This window comes from Tupaia chinensis, unplaced genomic scaffold (genome assembly GCF_000334495.1).
Source record: "Tupaia chinensis unplaced genomic scaffold, TupChi_1.0 Scaffold000234_1, whole genome shotgun sequence".
Lineage (NCBI taxonomy): Eukaryota > Metazoa > Chordata > Mammalia > Scandentia > Tupaiidae > Tupaia > Tupaia belangeri.
This window is the reverse complement of record NW_006159712.1, coordinates 3,319,542-3,332,396: the sequence shown is the minus strand read 5'-3', so window position 1 is coordinate 3,332,396 and position 12,855 is coordinate 3,319,542. Positions and strand designations below refer to the sequence as shown.

Below are 12,855 nucleotides of genomic sequence, written 5' to 3'. Positions count from 1 at the left end.
TGTGTGTGTGTGTGTGTGTGTGTGTGTGTGTGTGTGTGTGTGTTTAGACCCAGGTTTGTGCAAGAGAATTCTTTATTCCAGTGAAATCAGCGGCAAAAGCCCAGTTTGTAAGATAGATCAACATGCCTGTACCCCAGGTGAAGCAGCCCAGTGGTCCTAGGTGCATATTATCCATGTTCTAGGTCACCCCCTGAGAGCCCTCAGCCTTTTCTTTTCTTTTCTTTTCTTTTCTTTTTTTTTTTTTTTCTTTTTGCTATAAGGTGCATGCACTAGCTAGAGAGAGACAGAAGGAAAGTGAGAAATCATCCCCCAGAGGGGATGGCCATACCACAAACTCTTTTCCTCCATTCTCCTCTTGGGATTTTGGACACATAAGCACATGCACCCAGCATTAATTTTCAAGCTGCCAAATCCAGGACTCGAACCACAGAGTCAGCCCTGTGGGGGCTGCACCTTAACCACCATACCACCTGCTGGCTTCCCATCTGCTCCCTCAGCTTTAAGGCACCCAGTTCGCAGTCCCATTCTAGCAGTTGAATAAACTGCTAGAATAAATGTCCACAGTGTGGCCATTCCCTCTGCTCCATTCTCCAGTGGCAGAGATGGCTGACCCACCCCTACCCACCACCAGGTATGTGGGAGAAGTGGAGAAGGAGGAGCTTGGAAAACTGGTGCCTTGCAGTCTTGGACATACCTGCTCAAAGTCTCCTTTATGCCAAGACTCCATCCAGCTTTCCCTAGGACTGCTCTTTGGGCACAAGGCCTATATCTATGTGCTCTAGACTTCAGTGTTGAAAGGTTAGCCAACCTGGGAAGACCCTCTCTGAGCCTCTGCGTGCATCTCCTGGTCTCTGTACCAGTCCCCTGGGTCCCTCCCTTGATCTGTGGCCCTGTAACTGCCACTTAGAAGCCTTAGCTGTCCATCACATAGCCAGCAACTGAACAAAGCAAATTTGTGGCAGTCCTACCCCTTGTTGGGTTAAAAAAAGACACCCCTCCTACCAGCTGACTTTGAGCAAATCATTGACCAGTTGGCAAAGGCTTCCTTTGCATCATAGGGAAAAAACAAGACAGTCACATTGATGCTTATATAGTCTGAAGGCAGGTGGTCGGACCAGATTGTGAACTGATGCTTTTCCCTGCATACAAATTCCGGTTTCTTGAAACTAAATTTAGAAGTTCTCTTAGAAACCCTTAAGATGCACTGCATGTAAGAGCTACCATTCTGTGCCCAACCCTGTAACCCATATCATCTCATTTAAACCCCCAGGAGCCAGGAGGCGACATGGGGGTTCAAGTGCTGGATCCCACTGTGTGGTTCAAGTCCCAGATCTGACAGTGTGAAAATCATGCCAGGCATGTGTGTGCACATGTCCAAAACCCCAAGAGCAGACTGGAGAAGGAGGGATTGTGGTCACCCCACCCCCTCCAGTGGGGTGATTTCTCACTTTCTCTTTCTGTCTCTCTCTTTGTGGTGAGCACACATGCCCTATAGTAAAAAGTAAAAAATAAAGCAAAGAAAGAAAAAAAACTTAAACAAAAAAATATGACCAGCAGATGGCATAATAGAATAGTTATGTCACTGGACTCCTACAGTCAGCTGCGGTTTGAGTCCCAGACCCAGAGGCTTAAGACTCATGCTAGGCACATGTGCATGCATACCCAGATTCCCAAGACAAGAATGGAGGAAAGGGGATTGTGGTGTGGCATTCCCCCGGGGACGATTTCTCACTTCCTGCCTCTCTCTGTCTTTCTGGTGAGCACACATGCCCTATTGCAAAAATCTCTCTTAGAAAAAAAAAAAAAATCAGAAATCCTAACAGTAGCCACCATTTACAGATGAGGAAACTGAGGCTCACCCAGCATCAGTGAGTGGCAGAGTTGGGATGAGTCGCCCCCAGGCTTGCTGGCCCTAGCACCCACAGTCACTGTGCGCTGCTCACACAGAAGGCTTTGCATTATTGCCTTGCCTCCCATCTCCCAAAGGCCCCATGGCTCCCTGGGAACAGCCATTCAGGGACACCAGGACCTCCTCCACAACCGACGAATAGGCAACTCGGAGGCCCAGGAGGGCAGGGTTCCCTGGGGAAATGCAGTAGTAGGCTGTGAGGTCCACAGGAACAGTGGGGGCAGTGCAGATGGCCGTGAGCCTCCTACAGGGGGAGAGGGGAGCATCCACTGTCTGCCTGTATCTGCAGCCTCTTGCTCTGGCTCCGTGCTTGTCTGTGTTGAGTGTTCTGTCTCCTCTCTCGGTTTGTCTCCCTCTCTCTCATCATGGGATTATTGTGCTCCTCACCTTCACTCAGCAGCCTCTCCCATTCGAGGTGCCTTGGACAGGACAGGAATGGATGTATCTAGGAAAGGTAGGCCCTGCTAAGCCCCAGTCCTGAAGCAGTCAGGGTCCCAGCATCCTAGCCCTCTTCAACTACTCCTGGCCAGCCCCTGTCTGCTGCAGGTCTTCCCTCAGTCCCCAGAACCGCGTGCAGTCACACGGGATGATTGTGGGAACAGGGGCTATCTGGCCTTCCCCGGGACCCATCCTTCAGCCTGAGATACTGCCCTGGTTCTGGCATGTTTAACCAGCATCCCAGGTGCCAAGTTATAGCTCGTGGGGATTCCAGCCCCGCCTCCTGGGCCCTCTGCCCACTTCGACGCTCCCATGTTCTTGGCCTCCTAGTGTGTGCCCAGCATCATACACACTTGCCATCTGGTCTGCAGTGCCAGGAGGAGGCCTCGGCACCTGGGCACCTGCTGCCAGGGGCTACGCCCCCACCCCCAGGAAGTCAAGGCAGCCCGACTCCAGATCCCTCAGCACCTGCTGGGGCTCTTGTGCACTCCTGCATTTACTCCCAGAACACTCTGTGGCTTTCCTCCAGTAAATACGAGGAAAGCGAAGGCAGACATGGTGAGCCCAACCACTCCTTTTCTGGGCTTTGTCTTCTGCAGTGTCAAAAGAGTCCCCAGCCTTGTCCCTTCTGTCGATCAAGGACTCTGTTCACTGTGGCTCCATGTGCCAGCCTCCTGCTGGCCCCAGCAGCCCCAGGCAGGACTCTGGGAGGACTGAGCTGGCCAAGGGCCATGTCCAGGCCTCTCTGCACACTGGCCTCAACCCCTTTCAGTCACGCCTAGATCCAGCTCTGGTCTGTGAGCAGCATGTATCAGGGGCCTAGGTGTGTTCACAGGGGCATGGTGTGTGGTGATGCCTCTGGGGAAACGAGCCCTGTTTCCCAGGGTGCCACTGTGCTCTGGGTATACTCGTTAGTCCTGGGAGCAAAGGTCAGTCGTCCTTCTCCAGCAGGCTGACAGAAGAGGACAAGAGGCCAGCAGCGGAACGTGCCTGTCCCTGGGAGGTTTAACATCCAGACTTTTCAGCAGTGAATGGACTTTGCCTGTTCCGTCTGGGGAAAGTTATAGGCAACTCGGAGGCCCAGGAGGGCAGGGTCCCCTGAGGAAATGCAGTAGTAGGCTGTGAGGCCCACAGGAACAGCGGGGGCAGTGCAGATGGCCGTGAGCCTCCTACAGGGGGAGAGGGGAGCATCCACTGTCTGCCTGTATCTGCAGCCTCTTGCTCTGGCTCCGTGCTTGTCTGTGTTGAGTGTTCTGTCTCCTCTCTCGGTTTGTCTCCCTCTCTCTCATCATGGGATTATTGTGCTCCTCACCTTCACTCAGCAGCCTCTCCCATTCGAGGTGCCTTGGACAGGACAGGAATGGATGTATCTAGGAAAGGTAGGCCCTGCTAAGCCCCAGTCCTGAAGCAGTCAGGGTCCCAGCATCCTAGCCCTCTTCAACTACTCCTGGCCAGCCCCTGTCTGCTGCAGGTCTTCCCTCAGTCCCCAGAACCGCGTGCAGTCACACGGGATGATTGTGGGAACAGGGGCTATCTGGCCTTCCCCGGGACCCATCCTTCAGCCTGAGATACTGCCCTGGTTCTGGCATGTTTAACCAGCATCCCAGGTGCCAAGTTATAGCTCGTGGGGATTCCAGCCCCGCCTCCTGGGCCCTCTGCCCACTTCGACGCTCCCATGTTCTTGGCCTCCTAGTGTGTGCCCAGCATCATACACACTTGCCATCTGGTCTGCAGTGCCAGGAGGAGGCCTCGGCACCTGGGCACCTGCTGCCAGGGGCTACGCCCCCACCCCCAGGAAGTCAAGGCAGCCCGACTCCAGATCCCTCAGCACCTGCTGGGGCTCTTGTGCACTCCTGCATTTACTCCCAGAACACTCTGTGGCTTTCCTCCAGTAAATACGAGGAAAGCGAAGGCAGACATGGTGAGCCCAACCACTCCTTTTCTGGGCTTTGTCTTCTGCAGTGTCAAAAGAGTCCCCAGCCTTGTCCCTTCTGTTGATCAAGGACTCTGTTCACTGTGGCTCCATGTGCCAGCCTCCTGCTGGCCCCAGCAGCCCCAGGCAGGACTCTGGGAGGACTGAGCTGGCCAAGGGCCACGTCCAGGCCTCTCTGCACACTGGCCTCAACCCCTTTCAGTCACGCCTAGATCCAGCTCTGGTCTGTGAGCAGCATGTGTCAGGGGCCTAGGTGTGTTCACAGGGGCATGGTGTGTGGTGATGCCTCTGGGGAAACGAGCCCTGTTTCCCAGGGTGCCACTGTGCTCTGGGTATACTCGTTATCCTGGGAGCAAAGGTCAGTCGTCCTTCTCCAGCAGGATGGCAGAAGAGGACAAGAGGCCAGCAGCGGAACGTGCCTGTCCCTGGGAGGTTTAACATCCAGACTTTTCAGCAGTGAATGGACTTTGCCTGTTCCGTCTGGGGAAAGTTCTCCATTCAGCAAGTACTGAGGGCATGTCCCTGCAGCAGGCACCATGCTGGGTACTGAGGGAGCAAGATCCAGCCACTGCCTTCGTCCAGCCCCCAGTCAGCACAGCAGCTCGTAAACCCGAGGTGCCTGAAGATCACCTGCGATACCCAATAAGTGACCCCTGGGCCTTGCCCGCAGGCTTGCTCATTCCGCAAGGCAAAGTAGAACCCAGGAGTGTGGTATCCTCCCTCCAAGGCCGTAAGAGGCCTTCCGAGAGACAGGAAGACAGATGTGCTCCTCCTAACTTCAGCCAATGCACCTGGCTTTGCTCATGTCCCATTGGCCAGAACTCAGACATACGCCCCACCTACTTAGCTGTAAGGGAGGCGAGGAAGGGGGTCCAGCCATGAGCCCCGGAACCGAGGAGGACACAGACAAGGATGAACATCAGCATTGTCAGCCACTAAGTCACTTGCTCAGAGAGGCTCCCCTGCCAGTCTAGACTGGATTCTTCCTTTTAGGTTCTCTCCCCACAGTCTGTACCTGTCCTCGTGGGCCTCGTCACACAGTGTGTTCGTGTGACCTCTGAGTCTTTAATATCTGTTCTCCCCAGCTGGTCCCCACAGAATGTAAGCGCCACAGAGCAGGACCAAGTTCTGTATGGCGCAGTTCTTTATCCCCAGTGCCAAGGACAGAGCCTGTGAGGGAGGCACTCAGCAAACACTACTTGGACGAGGGAGGAAGAGATGGCTGGGTAGAATCTAGTTCTGCCACTGATTCTGCAGTTTCGGGGAAATTGTGTATAGTTGAATAATTGTTTACAGGTAAATAATTGTTTCACCGTAAGTAATTTACTCTTGTGAAAGTGGCAAAGAGCATTCTTAGGGTGCAGCATTGTTGTGCAAGTGGATGAAGGCAGTGTTAGAAGGTTCTAGCACAGTACTGAGTACACGGTGGTGAGTAATCGAGTAACAACTGTAGGATTAGGATCTGTGGAGGCTGCTCTTCCATAAACACCATAGTAAAATGCTTCCAGAAAGTTCTTCTGTGTGTGTGTGTGTGTCCATAGGTCTGTGTGCATCTATAAGTACATGCCACATGCCCGTTCCTCCTTCTGGGGAGCTGGAGGGGATTCCTTCAGGGCTTCCTTCTCATGACCTCTCTCCCTGCAGGTTAAAGTTAAACAGTAAGAGGAACCAGCTGGTGAGAGAACTGGAGGAAGCCACTCGGCAGGTAGCAACTCTGCACTCCCAGCTGAAAAGGTGAGTGGTGGGCAGTGGGGTGACTGCAGCCCTAGGGATGGCCAGGAGTCCCCAGGTGGGACCCAGCCCAGACTCTACCCTTTACCGGTCATGATGGTCGGAGGGTAGATATTCGGAAGCACTGCAGGTGGCCAGTCCTACAGCCTGAGGCTCGGCCTGGGGTGGGCAGGCTCCTCACCTCTCCAGGCTGGTAACACAGGAGAGGGCCCCACAGGTGCTGGGATGTTTTATGGCACACTTGATGTGCCTGCCCGTCCGCTTTTACAGCACAGAGCAGACCGCGGGCCTGGGCCTTGGCGGCAGCAGTGCATTAGTACATTTATTGCAGAGTTTAAGAACAACAAAGAGTATATAAAAAGTGGGTTTTTCAAGACCGATATTAAGGAATATTTGGGGCTGGGTTCACATATAGAGCCATATGATAGAAAGGCAGTGTGGGTGATGGCGGTTGGGAAATGGAGAACTAGAAGGGGAATAAAATGGACTTGGAAGCGGCTAACAGGTTCACATCGCAGCTCTGCCACTCTCTGACTCTGGCCTTCTTGGAGTATTTGTTTTCTCTTCAGTCTAGTGGGAGTGGATGGCCCACCCAGGAGTCTGCCGGGCGGGTCCCGTGAGATCATGGCGGGAAGTCCCAGGTGGCCCCCGCCCCGCTTCTTCACACTCTGTGTCCCCGTCCACAGCCTCTCGAGCAGCATGCAGTCCCTGTCCTCGGGCAGCAGCCCCGGATCCCTTGCGTCCAGCCGGGGGTCCTTGGCCGCCTCCAGCCTGGACTCCTCCACCTCGGCCAGCTTCACTGACCTCTACTATGACCCCTTTGAGGCGCTGGACTCGGAGCTGCAGAACAAAGTGGAGTTCCTACTCCTGGAGGGCGCCACAGGCTTCCGGCCCTCAGGCTGTATCACCACCATCCACGAGGACGAGGTGGCCAAGACTCAGAAGGCCGAGGGGGGCGGCCGCCTGCAGGCCCTGCGCTCCCTGTCTGGCACCCCCAAGTCCATGACCTCCCTGTCCCCACGCTCCTCTCTGTCCTCCCCTTCCCCACCCTGCTCTCCACTTATCGCTGACCCCCTCCTGACTGGAGATGCTTTCCTGAACCCCCTGGAGTTTGAAGACCTGGAGCTGAATGCCACTCTTAGCGAACTGAGCCTCAGCAGCACCCCCCGAGACAGATTCCGGCTGGAGGAAGCAGGGACGGAGGGCAAGCAGCTGGGACAAGGTAGCGGCACCACATCCGGAGGTGGGAGCTGGGAGAAGGCAAAGGGATGCTTTGGACTCGGGACCCCAGGGATTCCTTATGGTCGCCATTTACCGACTGCTTTTTAAGAATTATTTTATTTAACTTTATTTGTTTATTTGCTTATTTTAATTTGACCACAGAGGGACAGCATGAGAGAGAGAGAGATGGAAAGTGAGAAAGCAAGTTGCCAAGTCCAGGACTCGAACCATGGTCAGCCATGTGGGAGTCCACCGCCCTTAACGACCAGGCCACTTGCCAGCCCCTTCCGTGTGCTTGTTCATAGATCTATATGTATTAACGCAGTATGTTCTAGGTGTGGTGCTAAGGGTTGTTCGTGGATTTATCCGGCAGATACTTGGTACCTACTGAAACGAAATCCGTAGTAGGTCTTATGCCGGTAGCTTCTGCACATGGATTCATTCATGCATTCTACAGAGAGGCCATGTGCCAGACACCAAGTCACGCACAGTGCAGACAGACACGGTCCTGCTCTCACGAAGCTTCCGCTCGGATGGAGGCATGGGCAATAGGCATGCAACCAGGCAGAAGCACTGTGAGGTGGAGAAAGCAGGGAACGTGAAGAGCCTTTCGTCATGGAGAGGGGATGCCAGTTCAGACTGGGTCATGAAGGAAGGTGACATGTAAACAGAGTGGTGAGAAGGTGCCGGCCTTGGGAAAAGCAGGAGCGAAATCTCTGGAGACAGAGAGAAGGGCAAGGAGCTGTGATGTAGAGGCAGGGGGTCACCAGAGAGGCGGGAAAGTTAGGCTGGTCAGATCACGGAAGGTCTGGTGGGCTGTGATAAGGCCTGGCTTTGATCTTAATTGCAGTAGGGACTCATGGAACTGTTTGGAGCCATGCAGGGTGAACCGAGCCTCATTCCACGTGGAGTCAGAGAGAAGACTCTGATTTCGATTGAGATATTCTAGTGGGAATCTTCAAAATAGAAGATACAGACCCTGACAGCTGAGACTCAACTAGGGGAGGAGTGCTAGCCGCAGCCTCCAATGGGGAGGCACTGTGCTTTGGGGGTGTAATTTATGCGGTGGAATAGGTTACTCCATTAAGCCAGTTCGCCCATGAGCAACCAGATGTTCAGAGGTGATACTTGCCTCAGGGCATCCCATCAACAAATGAGGAAGCAGGGATTGGAGCTCAGGTCCCCTGATCCCGAAACCCAACCCCTTGAGTGTCATGCCCCGCCCCCTTTTCAGGATGGGTATTTATTCATGATGTGTTCATTCACTCATCACTCCTGGTGCTTGCTGGCTCCACCAAGGGCAGAGGGTCCTGGGTGTGAAGGACGAAGTAGGGTGCTCACTAAGCTCATCTGGGGCTCCTTGGCTTTCCAGGCAGCCCCCATGCACACACACAACAAAGATCGCCAGAAGGTACCGAGTTTGGGGTCCAGGATCTGGGTACCGTTAAGCCTCATTTAAGCCTCACAACAACTCTGTGAAGCGGATGCTGTTTTTATCCCCACCTTGCAGATGGAAAAGTGAGACATGATGAGGTTAAAGGATGCATCTGAGGTTAGTCCTGCAGCTGTGGAGGGGCACCCAGAACCCACCCTCTCTGCATGGCTCTGTGCACACAGGGCTGGTGCTCCTGGCTCCCTGTGAGGCCAGCTGGGAGGGAACAGTGGGCTCAGGGACGGCCAGGAGTACTGTCGCTGTGCCCAGTGCCATCTGTTCCTGTGCAGGAGCCAGAGGGAGCGAGCGGGCATGGCGGTGTCCTGGTTGACTGCAGGCTCCGAGTGCCAGCAGTTGGCTTAGAAGAGGAGTGAGAGATCCCCGGGGTTCCCTCATCAGGAGGGGCGGCTTGCTGAGTGCTCGCAGACAAAAATAAAAACAGGCTTCCCACTGCAGCAGGTGGCAAACTCCAGAAAATTGTTCCCCGGAGTGATGGGGGTGCAGGTGGCACCTCTAATGAGGCTCAAGAAGAGGGGGTGTTAAGCCAAATCAGGATACTCAGGCCCCAGCCGTGTCCTGGAAAGTGACACCCCTTCCTTCTCCTCTCAGCAGTCCTCAGGGCTTGTGGCCACAGACAGCACATGGGTCTGGGCACACATGGGTCCCAGGATGGCGTTTCCTTCATGCCATCTCCAGAAGCCTCCCCTGCAGCGAGCAATGCCAGGCAGACTCAGACGTTTAAGCAGGGTTACGCGATTAGTGCCGCTGTTCAGTCAGCAGACAAATTAATCTCCGTAAGTGGTTTAGTGGAGGGGAGAGATGCGAGGGTCTGAAGGCGGGAGGTCTCCGCGGGCTGGAAAAGCCACATCCCACGGCTGCTCTGCGCCCGCACCGCCAGCCTCGCCTCACCACCATGCTTTCCCATGGGCCTGACACGCCCCCGGTCTCAGGGCTCCTCCATGCTGCGAACCCCGAGCCTGCAGGTCCGTCTGCAGTGCCTGGCACGCAGTAGGTGCTCTGAGTGCTGGCTGTCAGGTGGCCAGGCCTGAATCTGGCCTTCCCCCCACACAGAGGGCACGAACCATCACACTCATCTTTGTAACCCTGAACCTGGCACATCGTTGGTGCCCATTACCTGGGTAAGGAAGGAAAGTGCAGTTTGGGCCGAGTGCCCGGTCACCGTCAGTCCAGGTCAGAGGGGCGTCCGAGGCCCTCTGAGGGGCAGAGAAGAGGCAGAGCTGAACTGGGAGTGGAACGGGAGAGGTCGGCTGGGAGAGCAGGTGCTTCACCCCTCCCTCGCCCTCCTGAGAGCACAGAAGTTGTTAACCTACTCCAGGTGTGCAGGGTTGAGCTGGACGGTGTTACCATGGTGATGGAAACATGTGCAGTGGGCAGAGGGAGATGACTGATAGAGCACCTTCCCTGCATCAATCTCTTTACCGAGGACTTCTCCAATGTCTCCTTGCATTCTCCAAATAGCCCTACATGTAATTACTGTCACCCCTATATTACAGATAAGGGATCTGGGGCCTCAGGGGGTGCAGAGCTTTGTCCTGAGGCCATAAAGCCTTTAGTGGAGCTGGGTTCTGAATCAGGCGATTTGACTCCAGAGCCTAGGATGTGGGACACAAAGTCGTACATTACCCCTCCGTCGACAAAGCATGGCCTGGCTGCAGAGTTCCGAGGCAGCTGGAATTTGGTAGGACTGACTGAAGGCACGGTGGGATGAAACTGGGTGTGGCAATGACAGCATCCCGGTTTCTGGACCTGCCTGTGTATCTTTCTTGTCCCTCCTCCTCTCCAGCTGTGAATACGGCCCGGGGGTGCGGCCTGAAAGTGGCCTGTGTCTCAGCGGCTGTGTCCGACGAGTCAGTGGCTGGGGACAGTGGTGTGTACGAGGCTTCTGTGCAAAGGTGGGTCCCCGAGTGCTGGCTGTCCCTGTGTCTGTGTAGGCTGTGAACTCTGAGTACGCAGAACCAGGCCTGCCCATGGCCCCCACAGTGTGCAGGGACGGCCCCAGGGGTGTTCTTGGCTATGCGCCTGCTTCTTCCAGCAGCCCTGAGCTGAAGGGATGGACAGAAGCTGAGGTGCTTCAGATCAGGAGAGAGCTTGTTCCAGCCGCCAAGAAAGGGTGTGTAGCTTCAGGTGCAAGCGCTAGAGAGGGGGAAGCCCCTTCCACACAGGGGTCCAGAGCAACTGTGGGAAGTAGGGTTCAGAGGGATGCCAACCAGACCCAACTTTGCTTCCGGAGAATCCAACCAAGGCACCCCAGAGAGAGCCCCATTTCCAGAAATGCATTTGTTCCCGTGACCTGGGTCGCTGCGTAAAAGCCTAACTGCCACCTCCCTGCTGCCTTTCAGACCGGGGGCTTCAGAAGCAGCTGCATTCGACAGTGACGAATCTGAAGCCGTTGGTGCAACACGGGTTCAGATCGCCCTGAAGTAAGTGATGGGGAAGTCAAGAAAGGGGGCCCTTCGCCATGGGCAGCATTTTGCTAGAATTGATCTCTGCAGCTACCTAGGGAGGAAGGCAGGACCAGCAGGACCTGGTGACCATTGCAAACCCCTAACTAAAGGGGTGCCACCTCTTTGTCCACCTCCCAGCTCTCCGTAATACAAGAGCAAGACGGTTTTCAAAGACCTGACTGGCCCCAACCCACTGAGCTGGCCGGTGGCAGCACCAGCCAGGACCTCCTGCCTCTCAGCATATTTGTTTATTGTCACTGTGGCTTTTGTCTCTCTGTCCCCATCCAGGATTCAGTGATCTAAACCCACGTGGACTGCTGGGGGCTGCCATCTGGAAGCCCAGATTTGGTTGCTACATACATTTTTGCTTTTGTTTCCTCTTGCTAGGGAACGGCCTTGGTGTTTCCTACCGGGAACTAACGGCCAACATTTGCTATCAGGAGATTTCACATCAACGTCTGGCTTCTCTTTAAAACTTCAGACACCCGCCGTGGCTCTGGACCTGTCCCTGCACGGCAGCAAAGCATGGGCTCTCCAGCTCCCAGAGTTCCCAGAGAGCCAAGAGCTGCATCTCGTGATTGTCAACAGAAAGAAAGAGGCAAATGTCTCACTGCTAATGGGTGTGCCGCTTGTCCCTTTCCATTTCAGGTATGATGAGAAGAGTAAGCAGTTTGCAATACTCATCGCCCAGCTGAAGAACCTCTCTGCTCTGTTGCTGCAACAAGACCAGAAAGTGTGAGTATGTGGCCAGACAGGCGTGTGTCCCTGTCACACCCTATGTCACCCCTCAGGCAATCTCTGCTCCGTCCCATTCCAGCTCAGGCCCTGTGGGTATTTATTGCATATGACAATGATGCAGAGTGTCACCAGGGACACTGTGGGTACAGGGACAGTGGCCAATATGCCAACTCTCAAGAGAAGTACAATTTCTCAATAAGTCCTGAACACCTACCAGGCCTTCCCTATTTGAACTCCAGGATGGGGGTAGTGAGAGCAATCTTTCTGGGACCCTGCCCTCCTGAGCTTGGGGCCTTATGTAGAAGGGCCACGGTCCATTTTGTCTTCTCTAAGCTCAGACAGTCCATGCAGAAAGACAATCATCCATCCTGGAGAGTGGCCGCCCGTCACTGGGCTCCAGCGTGTGGCTGGATCTTCCCTGGAGGCTGATGGGACCGCCGAGGCCCGTGCTGTGTGTGAGCGAGTCGGCTCTCCTGCGTAGGCCTGGCTTCATTGCATCACGCTCGTCTGCTCCGCGTTGTCTCCCTACCTAGACCGTCAGGCCATGAGGACAGCCACGGCAGCTTCTACTTCTGTGGTCTGCACCCAGACAGCAGCGGAGGGTGGGACACATGGGAAGAGGCAGGAACGTAGACAAAACAGGAAGAAAGCAAGATGGGACACTGGGGTGGTTTCAGTTTTTGCCCATGATGTGCCAGGGTGAGTAACTCCCGTCTCCTTGGTACTTGGACAGGAGTGTTTGCAGGAAAATGCCTGGAAGTGAGGGGTCTGGGTCCGAGGACAAACACACCTGTGCTTGTGTTAGAAATGTCAGATTCCCCCCCACAGGGTTGGAACCTTGTGCCTTACAGTGTATGAGGCGCCTGGTCCCAGAGTCCTCGGGTAACCCTCAGGGACCCTTCTGCACGCTCTTGCCCTCAGACTCAGCACGGCTGGGGTCTGCGAATCTGCGGGGGGGGGGGAGGGGCAGGGAGGGGGGGGGTGGAAT

General features: G+C 55.0%; 1 protein-coding gene across 1 annotated transcript in view; it reads left to right on the top strand.

Annotated features, from left to right (window-relative positions):
• The window catches only part of WWC1 (WW and C2 domain containing 1), an 83,165-nt gene that overhangs the window by 35,280 nt on the left and 35,030 nt on the right, over nt 1–12,855 (top strand). The window contains exons 10-14 of the mRNA XM_014587757.1: nt 5,925–6,014; nt 6,698–7,254; nt 10,469–10,577; nt 11,025–11,105; nt 11,778–11,864. Coding sequence (XP_014443243.1) covers nt 5,925–6,014; nt 6,698–7,254; nt 10,469–10,577; nt 11,025–11,105; nt 11,778–11,864 — 924 coding nt within the window. The remainder of the gene's footprint in view (nt 1–5,924; nt 6,015–6,697; nt 7,255–10,468; nt 10,578–11,024; nt 11,106–11,777; nt 11,865–12,855) is intronic.